The sequence below is a fragment of the Aquarana catesbeiana genome, linkage group LG09 (genome assembly GCF_042186555.1).
Source record: "Aquarana catesbeiana isolate 2022-GZ linkage group LG09, ASM4218655v1, whole genome shotgun sequence".
Classification (NCBI taxonomy): Eukaryota; Metazoa; Chordata; class Amphibia; order Anura; family Ranidae; genus Aquarana; species Aquarana catesbeiana.
The window spans coordinates 67,129,360-67,152,402 of NC_133332.1; the positions used below are offsets into that span (position 1 = coordinate 67,129,360).

The window sequence follows — 23,043 nt, forward strand, 5'->3', positions numbered from 1 at the left end:
CAACAAGGGTTTCTCCACCAAGTACTAAGTCATGTTTTGCTTGGGGATCTTTGTAAGTGGGCAAACTTACAAAATCTGCAGGGGATCAAATAATTATTTTCCCCACTGTACCTTACCCCCACTCCGGCCAGCTCTGGTGTTGCCCTCTTCTCCCTCTGGCTGTGGAATGTACTATGGCATCATGTCATACAATGCAGGGCTAGTTACCCTGCAATGTATGTGAAGGAGGCAGGCATCCACCTGAGGCTGGGAGTGACTTAGGGAGGACCAGTCGCACCGCTAGAGGGACCCTGGTGGAGTGAGGAACAAGGTAAGTATTACTCCTTATATCTGAACCCTTAAACTGAGCCAGCTAAAGAGGTTAACTTCCCCCATTTCAAGGGAAGGAGCCACACATGATGTCACCCGCGGCCACCTTACTGGATTATATGTGTATACATAGAGCGTTTGTGCACTTGTGACAAGTGCCAGAATTGTAAGTGGTTTTACATTTATTGAACAAATATAACAAAGAGCTATATATTCTTTCTATTTACTTTTATATCGATATCCATGATCCCACGGAGGAATTGGCTGTCTCGGATCCACTCAGACCATTAGGGGACTATTAGATCCCTTCATGGGAATTCTTCCTGTTGGTTCAGGGGTTCATGGTCCTAAGGTGAGCTGTCATCTGTGTGTATGGTGGAGGTGCTGCACATTATATGACACCTGCACGTTCAATCCAGAGACACCACTTTGCACCATCCGGGATCTTTTTTATGAACTTTTTATAGAAATTTATTTGAACTTTCTCTTATATATTTTATAAGATTTATATGTTTTTTTAATATATGAATATTCCTTGCGCTGCACCATTTATATTTATTAGCTTATAGACTCTATTTACTAATTAGGTGACTTCTTTTAGTTCCACTAGATGTTAGTTAGGGGTATCAGAGTAAAGGGGACTGAATACAAATGCACGCCATACTATTCAGATATTTATTTGTAAAAAAAAAATTAAAACCATTTATCATTTTATTTATTTCAGGTACTTATATAGCGCCGTCAATTTACGCAGCGCTTTACATATACATTGTACATTCACATCAGTCCCTACCCTCAAGGAGCTTACAATCTAAAGTCCCTAACTCACATTCATACATACTAGGGCCAATTTAGACCGGATCCAATTAACCTACTAGCATGTCTTTGGAGTATGGGAGGAAACCGGAGTACCCGGAGGAAACCCACGCAGGCACAGGGAGAACATGCAAACTCCAGGCAGGTAGTGTTGTGGTTGGGATTCAAACCAGTGACCCTTCTTACTGCTAGGGGAGAGTGCTATCCACTACACCACTGTTCCTTCCACTTCTCAATTATGTGCCACTTTGTGTTGGTCTATCTCACATAAAATCCCAGTAAGGTCTCTTTCACACTTGTGCTACTTGTCCTGCGACTTAGGACTGCAAAGTCACATGACAAGTCGTACCCCATGATTTCCAATGAGTACCATTCATATCTGTATGACTTCAACTCGCACCGACTTCAAAGTAGTCCCTGCACTACTTTGGCCCGACTTTGATGCGAGTTGAGGTCCATAGACACCAAATTTACACAGGCAATCCCTGAAATCGCAACAAAATCATGTCCGCAAAATCGCGGCAACATCATGTGACTTTGAAGTCGCGGTAGTGTGAAAGGGGCCTTAGATACATTTACGTTTTTGGTTGTAACATGACAAAATGTGGAAAATTTCAAGGGGTGTGAATACTTTTTCAAAGCACTGTAAAGTCAATATAATAGTAACTCTCTCAATTCTTCTTTCTAGCCGCACCCATTGGTTATTGGCTGTCCCTTCTCCCGGGAGCCCTTACTTTTGCTCAGGCCAGGCAGGTGCCATGTGCTCCCCTGCCCCCCCTTGTGAAATACTCAGGTGTGATGCTGAGTGGGCAGGGATGGAGAATTCTGCTTGGCGCTGTCCAGGTGCTGAAGCTGGGGGAAGAAGAGAAGCTGGAGAGAGAGGAGTGGAGAGAGAGAGAGCTGACAAGAGGAGGTGGGTGATGTGTGGAAGGGACCAGAGGGTGGAGACACAGGGAGGTGGACGCAATATGCGGATCCAGACAGGCAAGGGAGAGGGAGTGGAGGTGGAGAGAAGCTGGAGGCGCAACAGCTGTGGAGGAGAGGAAAGAGAAAGAGCAAGGGGGGTGGGAGCTGAGGCTTTTCCGCAGACACTGATACTCCTGCAACCCCCCCTTTCACTGAGCAGCAAGGGACCCCCTCACTGAGCGAGGCAAGGACAGACATGCATTGGAGCGTGTGATGTGGGGAGAGAGACCAGAGAGCAGGTAAGCAGATATATGTCAGCTTCTTGTGTCCTCTTGAATAGTATCAGTCCTCTTTCTTCCTTTATTTCCATGTCTCATGTTGTCTGTGTGTGGCTGTGCCTGGCAATGCTCTCTCTGCTTCTTCATTCACAATAGCTGCTGTCTCTGCCTTTACCTCGCTCTTCCCCGCTCTCACATCTGCTGCCCTGTATCACTCTGTGCTCCGCTTTATCCCCCTCCCTAGTCTTAATTTGTATAATTGCACCTCTGTCAATCTGTCTTCCTCTCTCACATAAACACCATATTATCCCTGGTGATCCCATGCTGCGTTCTGCCCCTCTTTATCCCTCCACCATGCACCAAGCTGCCCATGTGTCAACCATATATTCCCTTTTACTATCAGTACCACTTCCCCCGTCATTACAGCACGTTACCTGTTCCTTTATATCATCTATCATCTTCTTCTGCCTTCTGATTTCTTCCTCTCCATCCTCCTGACCCTCCCTCCTCCCATCTGTGAGATCCATGGTCTCCGAGGGCTAGTGTCCCAATGGACTGATGTCTTATGTGGACACTGCCCTGTTCCAGGTTTGGTCCTGTCCTTGCAGCCTGCTCGGTGATGGAATCCCCATTCTGAGCTGGAATCCCTAATCCTCCATTGCTAGAAGCCCCTACCTCCAATTCTGTCTCTTGTGCTTCCTTCCTTAATTAATTTCCAATAACCATTCTTTAACCGGCTGCCTGGGCTTCCAGAACTGGATACCCCAGTTCTCCATTTCCGGGATCCCCTACCTCCAATTCTGTCTCCCGTGCTCCCCTTCTTTAATTAATATCCAATAACCAGTGTACAAGCAGCTGCCCCCCGGATTCCAGTACTGGATTCCCCAATTCTCAATTTCTGGGAACCCCTACCTCCAATTCTCTCTCCTGTGCTTCCTTCCTTAATTCATTTCCAATAACCATTCTACAAGCGGCTGACCGAGCTTCCAGAACTGGATTCCCCAATTCTCTATTTCCGGGAGCCCCTACCTCCAATTCTGTCTCCTGTGCTTCCTTCCTTAATTAATATCCAATAACCAGTCTACAAGCAGCTGCCCCGGCTCCCAGTACTGGATTTCCCAATCCTCCATTTCTGTGAACCTCTACCTCCAATACTGTCCCCTGTGCTTCCTTCCTTAATTAATATCCAATAACCAGTCTACAAGCATCTGCCCCGGCTTCCAGTACTGGATTCCCCAATTCTTCATTTCTGGGAGCCCCCCACCTCCAATTCTGTCTCCTGTGCTTCCTTCCTTAATTCATTTCCAATAACCAGTCCACAAGTGGCTGCCCCAGCTTCCAGAACTGAGCGTGGAGCACGTGGCAAAGAAATATGGTTTTCACTGAAGCAGTTAATTAAGGCTCCATATTTCCCCCTTTAGTACAGCTCCGGGCTATTAATCAGCTTGGCCGTCTAGTAGGGGGCTAATGAGCTTTCTGTCTGTTAGCCAAATGGGCTAATTTAATACGGAATCAAACAAAATGCAGTAACCCATAGCAACTGGAATTATAGTCCATTGTTCTGATTGTTTAATGCTTGGGAAAAGTGAAATCGAATTGGTTAATAGCAGTCCGGGGGAACAAGCAGGGTGCAGTAGTCCGTAGCAACCGACCAGCAATCATCATTTATTGATAAATGGTAAAATCTGATTCGTTGAGAGAGGCTGGAGGTTACGCCCCCATTGTTAATTGCACAAGGATCAGTAGATTTGATGGATGCATGGACACAACATCCAGCAGAGGTGGTTAATAGAACAGTAACAGGGTATATTAAGGAATGCTGAGAAGGATTTGTCTGCTTAGCTGCTTTACAACCATCTTATCTATCTGATGGAATGAGTTTGATGAAAGGTCCAAGTGTAAAGCCGCAGCATTAAAACAGAGGATTTCACAGCTGGCAGAATTGGTCAGTGGCTCCCATTATATGTATATAATTACTCCTCCTGATTTACTTCTTTGCAATGTGTTCAGCATAATCCACATGCAGGATGCATAATGAATAATAATGTAAACAGTATGTGTCCTGGGAAATACCATTGGGTCAGCTGTGAGATCTGACCTCGTTAGCTGCCTGGAGGCCTTGTGCCTAAAAAAGATTTTATTAGAGCGTAATATATTAAGATTGGGATAGTAAAATGGTCTGGTAAAGGGAGGTGAAATCAGCACTAATTCATTAGAAAACATCTAATATTTTTCAATGAGAGGTGTAGATAGATAGATACAGTACATACCTACATATGATAGAGAGATAGATAGAGTAGATTTATAGATAGATAGATAGATAGATAGATAGATAGATAGATAGATAGATAGATAGATAGATAGATAGATAGATAGATAGATAGATAGATAGATAGATAGATATGATAGATAGATAGAGTAGATTTGATACATAGATACGATAGATAGAGTAGATAGATAGATAGAGTAGATAGATAGATAGATAGATAGATAGATAGATAGATAGATAGATAGATAGATAGATAGATAGATAGATAGATAGATAGAGTAGATAGATAGAGTAGATAGATAGAGTAGATAGATAGATAGATAGATAGATAGATAGATAGATAGATAGATAGATAGATAGATAGAGAGTAGATTTATAGATAGATAGATAGATAGATAGATAGATAGATAGATAGATAGAGTAGATTTATAGATAGATAGATAGATATGATAGATAGATAGATAGATAGATAGAGTAGATTTGATACATAGATACGATAGATAGATAGATAGATAGATAGATAGATAGATAGATAGATAGATAGATAGATAGATAGATAGATAGAGTCGATTTGATACATAGATAGATAGATAGATAGATACATTAGATACGATAGATAGAAAGATTAGATATGATAGATAGATAGATAGATAGATAGATAGATAGATAGATAGATAGATAGATAGATAGATAGATAGATAGATAGATAGATAGATAGATAGATAGATAATACTGTGGATTAGAACTGAAAACACACATATGATATTACATATACAAGTGCAACTACATACCACTGAGGTACAGCCCCAGGAGAAGTGATGGTGTAAATCTAGTTCTCTGTTTCTTACAAAAATTCAAGTTTGCTGATTTAGCACTACTCCTCTTGTTAAGAAAAACGTGTCACTTGTTCTTTCAGAAGGGGGGAAGTGACATACTGCTAAATCCAGAATATCCCAAAAAAACAATGTTGCTAAGCAGAATGATAATAGTGAGCTACAACTAAGGTCAGATCATAGCCACCTGGATCTGTCCTAGTTCAGGGACATTATGTGTAGGGACCCATGTGTGTGATGTCATGTAAATGTCATTTCACTCTTTTTACTTCCTCCTTCTTCCTTCACTCACTACCTTTTTTCCTTCCTCTCTTTCTTCCTTCCTTTTCTCATCTCCTTTTTGCTTCATTCTTTCCTTCCTTTCTTTCTTCTATCATTCCTTCCATCTTCTATTTCCTTCCTTCCGTTTATCCTTACTTCTCTCCTCCCTTCCAGTCTCTCTTCCTTCTTTCTCTCCTCCTTTTTTCCACACTTCCTTCCATCATTCCCTATGACCATTCCTGTCCTATTTCATCAACATTCTGTGCTGAAACCCATATGTGTGATGTCATATAAATATCATTTCAGTGTATTTTTTCCTTTCCTTCTTCTACCTTCTTCCCTCATTTCCTTCCTTCCATCCTTTCTTTTTTCTCATTTTCCTTCCTCCCTTCCTTTCCTTCTCTCCATCCACACTTTCAGGCTTCCTTTTTTCCTTCTTTGCTGCCTTCTCTTGACCACCCCCCTATTTCATGGATATTATGTGCAGAAACGGATGCGTGTGATGTCATATGAATGTCATTCCAGTGTCTTTTTTCCTTCCTTCCTTCCTTCCTTCCTTCCTTCCTTCCTTCCTTCCTTCCTTCCTTCCTTCCTTCCTTCCTTCCTTCCTTCCTTCCCCTGGGTCTGTCTGTATCTGTCTTTCTGTTATCTGATCATTCCATCTGTGTGTCTTTCAGCAGTGTCTTTCTTTATATTTTGGTCTTTTGATCTCTCTCTGCCTCGCGGATAATATTCATCATTTTTTGCTAAATCCGTTATTCTACAATATATGAGCATAGACATTTTAAATGGGAACTCTGTCATGGTAAGAATTATCCAAATTTTCAGCTTGTGTGCCTAGTGCTCCTTTCCTTTTTGACGTGACTGCAGTAAATGTTACAAATCTGTTCTCTTGTATTGAGCATTTCTGATGATGGTATGTAGTTAGATAGATAGATAGATAGATAGATAGATAGATAGATAGATAGATAGATTGATAGATTGATAGATAGAGCGTAATCTGATGTGTAATGTGGTCTCCAAACCACAGAAGCAGGACATTGTCAGACAAGGGGCTTAAGGTAACTCTTTATATTGGAAATGGGTAGTGAAATGTTAGTATAAATCAAGAGCTGAAATCTGGGGTTCCCAAATATGCAAATCTTGACTGTTTTGCCAAAAGTCGTCTGGCATAGCCCCTCCCACCTCCCAGAATTTTCTATTTTTAGCTTGTTGGGCAGTTTCAGTAATCAATAAGTGATAAGGCAGGGGTGCCGGATGATCAGTTACTTCATTGTTTCCAAATCCCTCTCCAATATACGGGTTACCTGTACGGGGGGCACAATTTTGTATAGACATTTCCTGAGTTTACCCTGGAGATTGCATGTCTGTGTTGGTTATAGCACAGGTTAGAAAATCAGAGTAGACTTCCAGCTGATTGTTAATGTCATTTGGCTTTATTTCCCGTGTTTTCCAGTATTTCTGCTATAAAGGAACCCTCACATATTTTTGTATCTGTCGAACATATAAAGCAGTAAATATGGCTTTCACTTAACCTTCACTGGCAGTGAATCAAGCACTGTCATATAAAATACAGGCACCTGCAAGATTTACCTGCAATAAATGTTTGGCGAATGTCAAATTCACTGCTTTAGGCCTCATTCACACAGGAGTATTCAAGTGTACATCCATGGAGAGACCTGTGTTTGCCTGAATGGGGTGCACAGATGTTCCATGTGTCCGCATGCAGGTGGGCCCATTCATGTCTATTGGGATGCCACTGCTCCCAATCTGACAGCCGTGACGGTGTCCGGGCATGTCCCTGAATGCTCACTGTCTGCACCTGTACCCACGTTGCTGTCAAATTGGAGCCAGCAACACTGCTCAGTAGACATGATGGGACTGCCTGCATGTAAATGCACAGAACACCCATGTGCCCCATAGGCCCTTCTCACAGATCTATGCTAAGATGCCCATGTGAACAAGGCCTTAAAACTCTGCCCAGAGCATGACATTGAGACACCTGTTATTGTACATTGCTGAAATCTTGGAGAGCGCCTTGTTGGCATTCAGTTTGCATTCTACTTCTGTGTGTGGAGTAATGAGTCTGCTGGCCTGACCTAATAGAATCAAATGCTCTGAAAGCCAGAGGAGAAATACTGGAGGTGTTGGCCACAGCATCCCACTAGGTTCTAGGTATCAATTCTATAGTGTGGAGAAGAAAATAAATGGGGAACTCCAACCGTGGAACTTAAAGCCCAACACCAGGCACAACAAAAAATACCCTTGCAGTGCCCAATCCCCCCCCCCCCCCCCCACACACACACACACTACAGGGGTTATATGCAAGCCTAGGGGGTTGTGTTACATACCTTCTCCTTGCTCCAGCAGGCTCCCTCAATCGGTGCAACCGGTTCACTGCAGCCTCCTCTGTAAGCTGCTCCCAGCTGAAATTGCCCGCCTGCCTCCACCACTTACAATACAGGGTTAATCACTCTGCCCTGTAAGTAATGATGCTGAGACTCTGCCCACAGAGTGGAGCTTCGGAGAGAAATAGAGAGCATTGCAGTCAACCGGAGTGGGGAGTCAGGTAGGGCTGGCCATACCCTAGTAGAATTTTGTTCAAAATTTTTCATTTTAACCATTTTCATACCAGGCCAATTTTGGCATTCCTCTCCTACATGTAAAAATCATCATTTTTTTCTAGAAAATTACTCAAGACCTCCAAACATTATATATATTTTTAGCAGAGACCCTAGTGAATAAAATGGCGATCATTGCAATTTGTTATGTCACACAGTATTTGCTCAGCAATTTTTCGGGAAAAAAAACCCCACAATGAATTAAAAAAAAAAAACACAATATTTACCCAAATGTTTTGTATAATGTGAAATATGATATTACGCCAAGTAAATAGATACTGAACATGTCATGCTTTAAAATTGCACACACTCATGGAATGGGGCAAAACTTAGATACTTAGGAATCTCCATAGGCTATGCTTTAAAAATGTTTACAGGTTACCAGTTTAGAGTTACAGAGGAGGTCTTGTGCTAGAATTATTGCTCTCACTATAACAGCGATACGGCGATACCTCACATGTGTGGTTCAATTGCTGTTTACATATGTGGGCACCACCTACGTATGCGTTCGCTTCTGTGTGCGAGCACAAGGAGACAGAGGCGCTTAAAATTTTTTTTTATTTTATTATTTATTTTTTTATTATTTTTTTTTGCACTGTCCCTTTAATTTTTTTTACTCACTTTTATTCCTATTACAAGAAAAGTAAACATCCCTTGTAATAGGAATAAGGCATGACAGGTCCTCTTTATGAGACCCCAGATATCGCCTCTACCCTGAAAAGCATGAGATAAAAAAAAAATATTGATCTCTGTTTCCAGGGAAAAAAACTGGCAGTATTTACATCTGCCAGTGCTGGAAATGGCATCTATTCTGGCCTCCCAGGGCCACAGAGATGGCCGGGGACCATCCAGTCCACTGCCAACTCTATAGTAATCCGGTGGAAGTGCCAGATCGTTATTCCGGCTTCCCGATCACACGGGAGGGGGGAGGGGGATTATCCCTTCCCCCTGAATGTAAAAGCAATCCAGCGGCTGAATAGCCGCTAGGGTGGCTTTTATATTTGAGGGAATTGCTGGCTGAAAACACAGATATCTAAATGGTGCCTGTAGCTGCAGGCATCATTCAGATAGCACCCCTTCAACTTAAGGACATCATATGAAGTCCTATGGGCGGGAAGCGGTTAAGAAAGTTCAATCGATTTTCTAATCATTCTTCGGGATAAAGCGGTTGTAAACCCTTAAATATACCCAGTGAAGTGACTGGCCTGATTTCTCAGCTCTGAAAAGCAGGGGGCTCTTCAGTGAGAAGAGCGCTAAGAGCTGATTGGAGGGAAGGGACCCCCCCCCCCCTTCACACAGCTCACAGGAACAGAATTGAGGCTGTCAATCCTCAGGCTGTCAATCACCTGCAGGTCCCTCCCCTGGCACCATTTTTCTCTTGGTGTCAGGAAAACTTTTCAGAAGTGACTCATGCTGATAGCAGAGGAACGCAGCAGACAGAAATGACACTTGTGCTCTGGAGTGAGACAAGTACACACCATAGGGGGATATTATTTTTCATATTTCATGTCTGAGGTTTACAAAAACTTTAAATCGACTTTCGTTTTTCGACCATAGTAATGAAATAATTCAAAAGAATGAGGATGGAAATTCTTTCTCGAACTAACAAAGTTCTAACAGTATATGTGGTTTTCCTTTAGGAAAGCCCATTCATCCCAAAAGCAACTGTTAAAAGCAAATAAAATTTTGAAGAATGTTTGAACGACATTCATAAACTCATCAAATACACTGAAAATTTTCATAGAAATCTTTGCACAAATGCTCGTACGATTTGTTTGAAAAGTATTTAAGCCGTGCAGTGCTGGGGGCCCAGAGTTGGGTTTTAATACATTAGGAATGCAAAAGAGCAGTTCTGAACTACAAAAAAAAAGGAAGTTCAGTCCCACCCAACTAATCTTTTCATCTAACCGCAACATAATAAACCACAAATATCATTCATTCTTGTGCTTTTAAACCAGTTACTTTACACTCACCAGCCACTTTATTAGGTACACCTTCCTAGTACCAAGTTGGATCCCCATTTGACTTCAGAACTGCCTTCATTCTTCGTGGCATAGATTCAACAACGTGTTGGAAACATTCCTCAGAGATTTTGCTCCATATTGACATGTGCTTCAACCACATACCAAAGGTGGATATTGGATGAGATCTGGTGGGTGTGGAGGACATTGGAGTACAGTGACCTCGTTGTCCAGTGGTGAGATGATTTGATCTTTGTGACATGGTGCATTATCCTGCTGGAAGGAGCCATCAGAAGATGAGTACACTGTAGTCATAAAGGGATGGACATGGTCAGCAACAATTCTCAGGTAGGCCGTAGCGTTTAAACCATGCTCAGTTGGTACTAAAGGAGCCCAAAGTGTGCCAAGAAAATATCCCCCACACCATTACACCACCACCACCAGCCTGTACCTTGGTTGTAACGAGTGGTTATTTGAGTTACTGTTGCCTTTCTATCATCGCAAACCAGTCTGCCCATTCTCCTCTGACCTTCAACATCAACAAGGCATTTTCCTCCACACAACTGCCGCTCACTGGATATTTTCTTTTTTCGGACCATTCTCTGTAAACCCTAGAGATGGTTGTGCATGAAAATCCCAGTAGATCAGCAGTTTTTGAAATATTCAGACCAACCCTTCTGGCATCAACAACCATGCCACGTTCAAAGTCACTTAAATCCCCTTCTTTCCCATTCTGATGCTCGATTTGAACTTCAGCAAGTCGTCTTCACCACATCTAGATGCCTAAATGAATTGAGTTGCTGCCATGTGATTGGCTGATTAACAATTTGTGTTACCAAGCAATTGAACAGGTGTACCTAGTGGGTGGTATATGTATATGGTGGTGTGTGTATATGTATACTTAGCTAGTATCAGAGATGGAAGAGGGAGAAGCAGCACAAGTAGCCTGTAAATATTTAGAAAGCAGTCAATGTGACATTTAATCAAACCTTCACTGGTGATGCATCAATCACTGTCATTTGAAACACAGGCACCAGGAGGATTCACCGGCAGTGAATGTTTGGTAAATGTCAGCTTAACTGCTTTATAAAAATGGTTCTAAAGTGTATGCAAAGCCCAAAGTATTTTTGTTGTTTTGGATAGAGAAGAAAATAGTAAAAGAAGTCTCCGTTCTTTTTTTTTATTGCAATGTTCTGTACCCCAATATACCCTGCCAGAATTTATGATTTCTTGGACATTTTTCAGAGAATATGAATGATAACGTAAAAACTTTTCTTTCACTCTTGGTTAGTGTTTGGCTGAAGACATTTATTATCAATCAACTGTGTTTTCTCTTTTTAAATTATAATGGCAACAGAAACTACCTAAATGACACTGATCAAAAGTTTACATACCCCCGTTCCTAATACCGTGTATTGCCCCCTTTAACATCAATGACAGCTTGAAGTTTTTTGTGGTATTTGTGGATGAGGCTCTTTATCTTCTCAGATGGTAAAGCTGCCCATTTCTCTTGGCAAAAAGCCTCCAGTTCCTGTAAATTATTGGGCTGTCTTGCATGAAGTACACGTTTGAGATCTCCCCAGGGTGGCTCCAATGATATTGAGGTCAGGAGACTGAGATGGCCACTCCAGAACCTTCACTTTTGTCTGCTGTAGCCAATGACAGGTCAATTTGGCCTTGTGTTTTGGATCATGATTTAATTTTCCAGCAGGACTTGGCACCTGCCCACACTGCCAAAAGTACCAATACGTGGTACTTGATTGGCCAGCAAACTCGCCTGACCTAAACCCCATAGAGAATCTGTGGGGTATTGTCAAGAGGAAGATGAGAGACACCAGACCCAACAATGCAGATTAGCTGAAGGCTGCTATCAAAGCTATCTGGGCTTCCATAACACCTCAGCAGTGCCACAGGCTGATCACCTCAATGCCACGTCGCATTGATCCAGTAATTCATGCAAAAGGAGCTCCGACCAAGTATTGAGTGCATACTGTACCGTACATGGACATACTTTTCAGTAAGCCAACATTTCTGTACTACAATCCTTTTTTTTATTGGTCTTATGTAATATTTTAATTTTCTGTGATACCGAATTTTGGGTCTACACTAGCTGTAAGCCATAATCATCAAAAAAAAAAAGAGAAATGCTTGAAATATACTGTATCACTCTGTGTGTAATGCATCTATATAAATGCAGCCATGCCCCCGTAGGGGTTGCTGAATGTTGTGGTTCATCTGTCTCCCTGCCCAGCCTGACATCCATCTCTCAAAGACACAGACCATTCCATAGCTTTGTTTTGTTTCGTTTATTTTTGTGGGGATTAAACTTGGAAGGGGATTTGGGAATTATGGGATGCCCAGGAATATTCAGTGCAAACTTGCTTGGGACTCCTATACACACTCTATTATATACACCTCAATCTTCTCTCCAGCACAAACACTTGCTGCACACCGTTCCTCCTCCAGCACTTCACTTGCTGTAGACTGTTACTCCTCCAGGCTAGCTAGCACCTCATTGGTAGGCCTGACAATGCTTCAGCCAAGCCTCAATGAACTGCCCTTTGCGGGCAGGGACCGCGGGCCCCTGTGGTGTAGAAATAGTTCAGGTGCTAGCTATCCTCTATTCAGCTACCACTCCCAGATTGTTCTCTTCAGGCCCTGCCAACCAGCCTCGCTGCAATGACCTCTTTCCACTGCACTGAGTTCTGCACCCATCTTAACTGCAATCTCCCAGTTCTCTCAGGTGTGCCTCCCCAGTGCTCCCGACTGTGCTCACTCACCAGCCCTCTTGGCTGTGACCAGTAGTCCTCCCTGGAGACTCTTAGAAGTGTTCTCTCCTGCTGTCCTCTGCTTGATTTCTCATGTGTCTCATCTTCCAGGATCTCATCACTCCTGGGTGCATCCCAGCCCAGGGTCACCCCCCCCCCCGCCCAGACTGGGGAGCTCCCAGTGGGCCCTAACAGCCTCCACACTCTCTCACTCCAGCTCTTCCACCCAACAACTCCTCCCCAGCTGGGCTGACCCCAGGCATTTAAGGAGGCCTGCCCCCTGCCAATCCAAGTTGGGGATTGGTCAAGGCTCCTTAAGATACCCTAGGCAGCCCCACCTCTCTTCCTCTCCTCTCCTTCTAGCACTTTCTAGAAGGAAGAGGGAGGTGACAGTGAAGTGATGCAGCCTGTGATTCACCAACTGCTACCCTGAGCCACTCCCAGCCCAGAATGAAAACAAACAGGCCTAGCAACCAGCTAGGCCTGCCTATATTTACCTACTGTGCCAAAAAAATCCTCAGTCTAGCACCTACCTAACTAGAGGGCGGTACACTAAATACATGAGTTTCAAATTTTGAATTAAATTACTGAAATAAATTAACCTTTTGATATTCAAATTTTTTGAGATGCCCCTGTATTTTCAGCCACCAACAAAACGAAGATCTAGCAACACAGTCTTTCTAAGGATAAGCATAGGCAACAATAAAATGCCCTGATTATATATGCCCTCTGAATATCCTGTCATATTGGAGATTTGAGGTCTCAGATGCTCACTCCATTTAGGGTTGCCACCTTTTCTTCAAGCCAAACCCGAAAACTTTTCTGACGCACTGCATTTTTTTTCTAGTATAACCTATAGACAATAGGATTGTAAAAGACCTTGGACACCTTTGGCTGGCTTAAAGAGAGTAGTAACACGGTGTGCTGTGTACGCCACAGCGAACAGAGGGTGTAGCCACATTGCATTAACCATGGAAGGCGCCTAAATTAACCCACCCTACCTACAATACCCCTTACTATCCACTGCACCCCAGCCTTCCACTGACAGTTCAAAGTAGCCCATCCTACCTATAGCAACCCACTCTATCAATACCACACCAAAGTGGCCCATTCTATCTCAACACTCCAAATCAGTCCATCATATCTAAGGCACCCCAAAGTGGACCACCCTAACCACAGCCCCCCCAAGAACCCCACACCTGCAGGATGCACAGGGGGAGGCAGCGGGGTGGATGGTGGGGGGCAGCAGAGTGGTCAGGGGGGCCGTAGAGTAGTCAAAGGAGCAGTAAGATGGACAGGGGGACAGTGGGATGGAAAAGGGGGCAGTGGGATGGAAAGGGGGACAGTGGGATGGACAGGGGGACAGTGGGATGGAAAGGGGGACAGTGGGATGGACAGGGGGACAGTGGGATGGACAGGGGGATAGTGGGATGGACAGGGGGATAGTGGGATGGAAAGGTGGACAGTGGGATGGACAGGAGGACAGTGGGATGGACGGAAGGACAGTGGGGTGGACAGAAGGACAGTGGGATGGACAGGGGGACAGTGGGATGGATGGGGGGACCGTCGGATGGACAGGAGGACAGTGGGATGAACAGGAGGACAGTGGGATTGGACAGGGGGACAGTGGGATGGACACAGGGACAGTAGGATGGACAGGGGACACTGGGATGGACAGGGGGACCGTGGGATGGATGGGAGGACAGTGGGATGGACAGGGGGACAGTGGGATGGATGGGAGGACTGTGGGATGGACAGGAGGACTGTGGGATGGACAGGAGGACAGTGGGATGAACAGGAGGACAGTGGGATGGACAAGGGGGACAGTGGGATGGACAGGAGGACAGTGGGATGGACGTGGGGACAGTGGGGTGGACGGGGGGGACAGTGGGATGGACGGGGGGACGGTGGGATGGATGGGGTGAATGTGGAATGGTGGGGTAGGAGGACAGGGGGATGGATGGTGGGGACAGTGGGATGAAAGGGGGGCAGTGGGATGGAAAGGGGGACAGTGGGATGGACAGGGGGACAGTGGGATGGAAAGGGTGACAGTGGGATGGAAAGGGGGACAGTGGGATGGAAAGGGGGACAGTGGGATGGACAGGGGGACAGTGGGATGGACAGGGGAATAGTGGGATGGAAAGGGGGACAGTGGGATGGACAGGGAGACAGTGGGATGGACAGGGGGACAGTGGGATGGACAGGGGGACCATGGGACAGATGGGGGACAGTGGGATGGACGGAAGGACAGTGGGATGGACGGAAGGACAATGGGATGGACGGAAGGACAGTGGGATGGATGAGGGGACAGTGGGATGGATGAGGGGACCGTCGGATGGACAGGAGGACAGTGGGATGAACAGGAGGACAGTGGGATTGGACAGGGGGACAGTGGGATGGACACAGGGACAGTAGGATGGACAGGGGGACACTGGGATGGATAGGGGGACCGTGGGATGGACGGGAGGGCAGTGGAATGGACAGGAGGACAGTGGGATGGACGGGGGGGACAGTGGGATGGACGGGGGACAGTGGGATGGACGTGGGGACAGTGAGGTGGACGGGGGGACAGTGGGATGGACGGAAGGACAGTGGGATGGACGAGGGGACAGTGGGATGCATGGGGGGACCGTCGGATGGACAGGAGGACAGTGGGATGAACAGGAGGACAGTGGGATTGGACAGGGGGACAGTAGGATGGACAGGGGGACACTGGGATGGACAGGGGGACCGTGGGATGGACGGGAGGGCAGTGGGATGGACAGGAGGACAGTGGGATGGACAGGGGGACAGTGGGATGGATGGGAGGACTGTGGGATGGACAGGAGGACAGTGGGATGAACAGGAGGACAGTGGGATGGACAGGGGGACAGTGGGATGGACAGGGGGACAGTGGGATGGACAGGAGGACAGTGGGATGGACAGGAGGACAGTGGGATGGACATGGGGACAGTGGGGTGGATGAGGGGACAGTGGGATGGACGGGGGGACGGTGGAATGGACGGGGTGAATGTGGAATGGTGGGGTAGGAGGACAGGGGGATGGACGGTGGGATGGACGGGGGGACAGTGGGATGAATAGGAGGACACTGTATTGTCCCAGAATGAAGGTGCTCGGGACCCGGAACAGACCTGCTAATTGCGGGATTGTCCCGGGCAATCCGGGACACGTGGGCACCCTAGACTGGACTCGTCTGTAACTTATCTGTCATTTCACAAACAAGACATTAGCTCTGCTGGAGGCTGGAGCGGGGGAAGAAGGGGAGAGCGTCCTGCATTTGCTGATTGGCACATTGACGCGGGGGGGTGACGGGCGATGGGGGACTGCTGGCAGGAGAGAGCGCATCGGAGTGGGGGAGCAGGATGAGGCACTCACCACTGAAGCCACAGGAGCGGGGGGGGGGTGTCTCGGGAGAGAGCGCATTTAGCAGGGGGGTATGAGGGCATGGTTCTGGTGGAGGGCTGCGGGTACTTTCCACACTGGCTGGAACTGGAGCTTATGCTGTGGTGTCTGGATTACAGGAGGATACAAACCCGAGCACAGCTGTCAAAACCCGGACTGTCCGGGTCATTCCTGTACCGGTGGCAACCCTAATTCCATTATACTTTTATACATTCAATATTCATCATGTATGATACCAGGATGGTGGCAGCTGCCTCAATTATTCCAGTCTGTACTGTTCTTGCTCATCTCATGTATTATGTACATTGTTGAAAACCAGCCAATATTTTATCCCAGTGTGGAATAAGGTGGGAAGGGATCAGAACCTCTACCAGGTTTTTATTGCTGTGCCCCCACTGGGAAAAGCTCCCTCAGTTAGTTCCTTTTCTGCTGATCATAATCACCATGGATTGTCCTTCTCCTTACACTCCTTTTCCTTGTTGCGTGGAGTAACATCTATTCTTATCATGGAAATATTCATTACTGTTGATAGGATTCATTTAAAAGTGGAAGAACACACATAACTCACTGCAAGAAAACATACATGAATATCTACAGTATGATTTCAAGCATCACTAGTAAGAACGGGACCTTATAGTACAGGGGTCTCAAACTGGCAGCCCTCCAGCTGTTGCAAAACTACAAGTCCCATCATGCCTCTGCCTGTGAGAGTCATGCTTGTAACTGTCAGCCTTGCAGTGCATCATGGGACTTGTAGTTTCGCAACAGCTGGAGGTCTGCCAGTTTTAGACCCCAGTTATAGTATAACTAAAGGCACAACTTTGTTTTTCGTTTTGGATAGACTGGAGAGGGATTTTTTATCGCTGTCTGTGCTCCCGTTATGGAGATTCACCCTCTCTATTTCTCCTGTTTATGGTTATTACTGAAAGTGAAAGCACATTCCAAATGTTGAATTGTCACCAGAACTGTAATAGAGGGGAAATCTTACAATGGGGACACCAGTTCTGGTGACAACCAGGGGTTCCCTTAATTTGGAGGGATTTTCTCTCACTTCCTGTCTTGCCTTTGGAACAAGACTTGAAGAGAAACCTTTCCAATAGGACATGGATGCAAAAAAAGAACTGACAGCATTATACTCCTCCATTACGCTATCCAAAATAAAAAAGTGCCTTTCATTTCACTCTCTTCATAACCAGGCCATTTTTTGCGATATGATGCTGCGTTACTTTAACCAGTTCCGGACCGCCCACCCCACAAATTCTGTGGCAGGTCAGCCCAGCTGCACGAAACAATGTACCTGTAAGTTGTCCACGTGACCTGGTCTGGGGCGCGCCCCGCCTGAAACCCGCTCCCGCTGTGATTGGACACAGCTGGAGCCAATCAGCGAGCCCACGGTCATGATGGCTGCCAGCCTCCCACGATTGCTGCGGGGAATGACAGACTGGCGGTCTGCTGATGTAAACAAAGCAGACCGTCCTTCTGTCAGACAGGAACGGAGAGATCTGTGCTTCCTGCTTAACGGGAACACAGTTCTCTCTGTTCCTGCTGTGAGTCCATCCCCCACACAGTTAGTAGGCACACTGAGGGAACACAGTTAACCCCTTGATCACCCCTGATGTTAACCCCTTCCCATCTCAAACTATTGGGACGTATGATTTATACAGTGTCGGTGCATTTTTTTTAGCACTGATCACTGTATTGGTGTCACTGGTCCCCAAAAAGTGTCACTAAATGTTAAAATTTGGCCAATTTGCAAAATGTTGCAGTCCCGCTAAAAATCGCTGATTGCCGCCGTGACTAGAAAAAAAAAAAAAAAAGTCCCTAAACCTATCCCATAGTTTGTAGACGCTAAAACTTTTGCGCAAACCAATCAGTATACGCTACTTGGGATTTTTTTAAACAAAAATATGCAACAGAATACATATTGGCCTAAATCGATGAAGAAATTAAGTTTTTTAACATTTTTTTATTGGGTATGTTTTATAGTAGAAAGTAAAAATTATTGTTTTTTTTTTTTTTTTTCAAAATTGTTTTCTTTTTTTTGTTTATAGCGCAAGAAACAAAAACCGCAGAGGTGATCAAATACCACCAATAGAAAGCTTCCATTTGGTGGTATTTGATCACCTCTGCGGTTTTTATTTTTGCGCTATAAACAAAAAAAGACAGACAATTTTGAAAAAATAAACAATATCTTTTAATTTCTGCTTTAAAACTTACCCTATAAATAAAAAATAAAAAAATAGAATTTCTTCATCAATTTAGGCCAAGATGTGTTCTACCTATTTTTGGTGAAAAAAATCCCAGTAAGTGTATATTGATTGGTTTGCACAAAAGTTATAATGTCTACAAACTATGGGATATATTTATATATATAATATATATATTTTTTATTGTTTTTTTTACTAGTAATGGCGGCGATCAGTGACTTATAGTGGGACTGCAACATTGCGGTGGACAAATTGGACACTAAGCGGCACTTTTTACACTTTTTGGGAACCAGTGACACCAATACAGTGATCAATCAGTGGTAAAAAAATATGCACTGTCACTGTACTAATGACACTGGCAGGCAAGGGGTTAACATCAGGGGCAATCAAAGGGTTAAATGTGTCCCTAGGGAGTGCTTTCTAACTGTGTGTGGCGGGGTTCTTGTACTGTAAGAAGACAGAGATCCGTGTTCCTGCTTAGCAGAAACACAAGATTTCTGTCTTCTCCTCTCACAGAACGGCAATCTGCCTTGTTTACATTGGCAGACTGCCGTTCTGTCTGCCTCTGGAACGATTGGAAATGTCATCTTGTGATATTTTAATAAAGTTACAAAAAATAAAAAAGTAAACAGTGCCTTGTGTTGTAAAAACACAAAGCACAGCCCCTTAACATCAGCCCACACATGTTATAGCTTTAAAATCTTATATATTCTTCCGTTTCAGTATTTTTATTGGAATCATTTCCACAAAAGAGAATACAAAGGTTATGACAATCGTTGCGGATCCTCCACTATGTGAAATACATACAAAATATGTATTAAACCAAAACTTGTAAAATAAAAAAGAAAATATAAAATAAAATCTCATATATTCTTTAACACGTTGATGTAAAAAACCCCACCGCGCCCCAGAAATTATGTGCAGTTGGAGTGCATGCTTATAGACATAAAGTGGCTGCAAAGAGGCTGGAGGAGATCAGTGGCGTTGATATGCAGCAAAGGATGAAAAACAGAGAAAACTGCATTTAAAAGGCAATTGTCTATGATACATGGTGCTTTAGCTAACTAGATTTTGTTCAGTTATGGTTTACATCCACTGTAAAGTAAATTCTTGATATGACTTTCCCATTTTTACTGCCTTGCTCTTTCCATTTTGCCATTGTATAATATATATGAATAGTTGTAGATCAGCCACTAGAGGGAGCTCTCAGTGGTTCAGTGCAATCAATAGCTTTTTGCTTGAGATAACATATCAGCCTACCAGGAAGGGTGTATTTTGCAGTAAGCTGACTGACTCGGGATGCGCAATGAGTTAGTAACAAAACACCATAGCCTTGTATTATGAGAAATAAAAGCACAACCATTGTGTAGCACTACAGAGTACATGTAATGATCAAGTATGGCTGTACACTGGTACATACTGTATATGATTACAAACTAAACCCAACCAGGTTTTAAATCCAATAAAACACGCAGGGATTGACTTAGTAAAGGGAAATAGACTGGCCACTTGGCAAGGGAATTTTCACTTTGTAAGGGCATTTTCCCTTAGCTTAGTGAATGTGGTGAAAATTCACTTTGCAAAGAATACCCAGTGAGGACTTTTTAAAAAAAATGTCATTTTTTGCTCGCCTTATTGGATGATGGAGGTCAGCTCATTTACTAAGCTAAAGGAACGTTCCCTTGCAAAGTGAACAGCCAATTCCATTTAGTGGTTCAATCCCATTGATTGTGTTATTTTCATCAAGCTGATTTCTTTTGTATGTTTAGAAATGCACAAAACCTATGCAGACGCCTCCCTTACCCCTGTTTCTGGCATGCAAACCCCCAACGGTCAGCTTTTTGAGCCGCTAAGTACTTCTAAGGATTTACCACGCTGGGAGCCATGCGGTTTTTACCAGCGTGATAAAAAAACAGCCTTGGAAACCCATTAATAGCAAATAGCAATCGCAGGCTAGCTGTGTCATGCCGGGGAAAAAATCAGACGCTCAAAGCGGCATTAGCCTTGGAGTTGCTTAGCGATTTTTTTTTAAACAACTAGTTAGCGGAGAAGGCCTCTGTTATTGTACCGGCAGCGGGGGGGCACCTGGTACGTGAGATGCAGAAGGCCTCTATAACCACATGCCTACCGGGCACTTTCACCCCCCTTCCTGCCCAGGCTCATTTTCAGCTTTCCGCGCTGTCACACTTTGAGTGACAACACTGTACCCAAATTACATTTTTAGATTTTTTTTTTTGGAGACAGATAGAGCTTTCTTTTGGTGGTATTTAATCACCACTGAGTTTTTCGCTAAACAAACGAAAGAAGACAGAAAATTAAAAAAAAAAAAAAAAAATTTCTTAGTTTCTGTTATAAAGTTTGCCAAAAAAGTAATTTTTCTTCTTCACTGATGTGCACTAATGAGGCTGCATTGATTGGCACTGATAGGCTACATTGATGGGCACTGATAGGCAGCACCAATGGGCACTGATAGGCTACACTGATGGGCACTGATGAGGTGGCACTGATAAGCAGCACAAATTAGTTTCTGTTATAAAGTTTGCCAAAAAAAAATTTTTCTTCTTCACTGATGTGCACTAATGAGGCTGCATTGATTGGCACTGATAGGCTACATTGATGGGCACTGATAGGCTACATTGATGGGCACTGATAGGCGCTAAACTGATGGGCACTGATAAGCAGCACTGATGGGCACTGATAGGCTGCACTGATGGGCGCTGATGGGTTGCACTGATAAGCAGCACTGATTGGCACTGATAGGTGGCACTGATGGGCACTGATAGCAGCACTAATGGGCACGGATAGGCTGCACTGATGGGGGGCACTGATGAGATGGCACTGATAAGCAGCACTAATGGGCACTGATAGGTGGCACTGATTGGCACTGATGGGGCTGCACTTATAATCAGGTCCCTCCTTGTCAGTGTAAACAATGTGCTAACAGGCTTACCAGTTACCAGCTTTCCTTTCCTCCCAAAGACACAGTGGGGTTTATTTACTAAAGCTGGAGAGTGCAAAATCAGGCTCACTTCTGCATAGAAACCAATCAGCTTCCAGGTTTTATTGCCAAACCCTAACTGAACCAGCTGAGGTTAGAAGCTGATTGGCTATCATGCATAGCTGCACCAGATTCTGAGTGCTCCGGCTTTAGTAAATCTACCCCAGTGTGAGAGGAAAGAACTGCCAATAACCGGCAAGTCTGTTTACATGTGATCAGTTGTGATTGGACACAGCTGATCACATGGTAGAGGGCCGCTGTGATGTCCAAAGGACACAGCGGTCACAGAGCACGCCCGATGCGCTCCCTAGGGGGTGAGGTTCTGAGAGGACGACTATTGACGCCCTCCCAGAATTGGACACCTGTGCTGTAGCCGTCTTTCGACTATAACGCGGTCGGCAAGTGGTTAAAGCAGTATTAAACCCGAAAGCAAACATTTTATTGCAGCTTACCAATTCTGAGATGTGACGGCTGCATTAGTTTTCTTTTTTTTCTTTTTTTTTACCTGGTGATTTGAGAGGTAAATCTGTTGTTTTTCAACAGAACAAGTTTTGCTGCAGATGAAGCCGTTAGTAAGGTTGAGACAAACCACTTACCACCGACAGGTGTGCTTACAACGATCAGCTTTTATTTGTTTATGTAAAACTTTTAGCTCAAAAGACAATAAAACTGTTGCTGTAACTGCAGTGTGAGCTGGAGTTTGACAAATTGTTAGTGTATTTAAATCTGCTAGTACATCTAATACTCTCCTCCCCCCAGACTGACAATGCTGCTGTCTCCTGTGCCCCCTGTGCTCCTTCATCCAGAGTGGGGGAACTCGAATACAGTAGGTGTGTCACTGGCCAGATCACCAGGTGAAAACAGAAAAAAGGCTAAAAAAAAGAAAACAAATGCAGCCACCACATCTAGTGATTGGTAAGCTGCAATCTATGAATTTTTTTTCAGCTTTGGGTTTAATGTCACTTTAAGTGGGCCACCAGCCAACAATTTTAAGTAAATGTGTGCTGTGACTCACCATGAATTATACTCTATTGTCCTATGTGTTGTGCGATATACACATCTGTTGTAGGCTCCCTCTGTCCCCACCTCTCCTGTGTCACCCAATTGTTCCATTCATTCAGCACTGTGGAAAGGGATTACTTTACAAGTGTGGAAAGGAAAATCAGGCTACAGGGACTTGGTATAAACTGCCTGTGTTTTTCTTGTGTTTGGATGTGATGGTAAAGGAAAGACTGAATGGATATTTAGAAACGTTGGATAGAGTATTGAGTTGGTTGCCCAACTAGCCCAATTGTTTGGATTAAAGCCCAAATAAACTTTAGGTTAAATCAGCCAAATATATTCTAAAAAATCAATTTTGAGTAGAAAAGTCTGTTCCCTGCCAGCATGGTATAAAGAGGGACCCTTTCTTTTA

The 23,043-nt window shown here is 44.3% G+C and overlaps 1 protein-coding gene across 2 annotated transcripts in view; it reads left to right on the top strand.

Annotated features, from left to right (window-relative positions):
- Positions 1–1,993: 1,993 nt before the first annotated feature.
- Positions 1,994–23,043, top strand: part of SLC8A2 (solute carrier family 8 member A2) — a 290,495-nt gene continuing 269,445 nt past the window's right edge. Inside the window, exon 1 of one of the 2 annotated variants that reach the window (XM_073598698.1) lies at positions 1,994–2,330. In XM_073598698.1, the coding sequence (XP_073454799.1) occupies positions 2,305–2,330 (26 nt within the window). In that variant the 5' untranslated portion in view covers positions 1,994–2,304. The remainder of the gene's footprint in view (positions 2,331–23,043) is intronic. The other variant, XM_073598697.1, reaches the window with a different exon arrangement.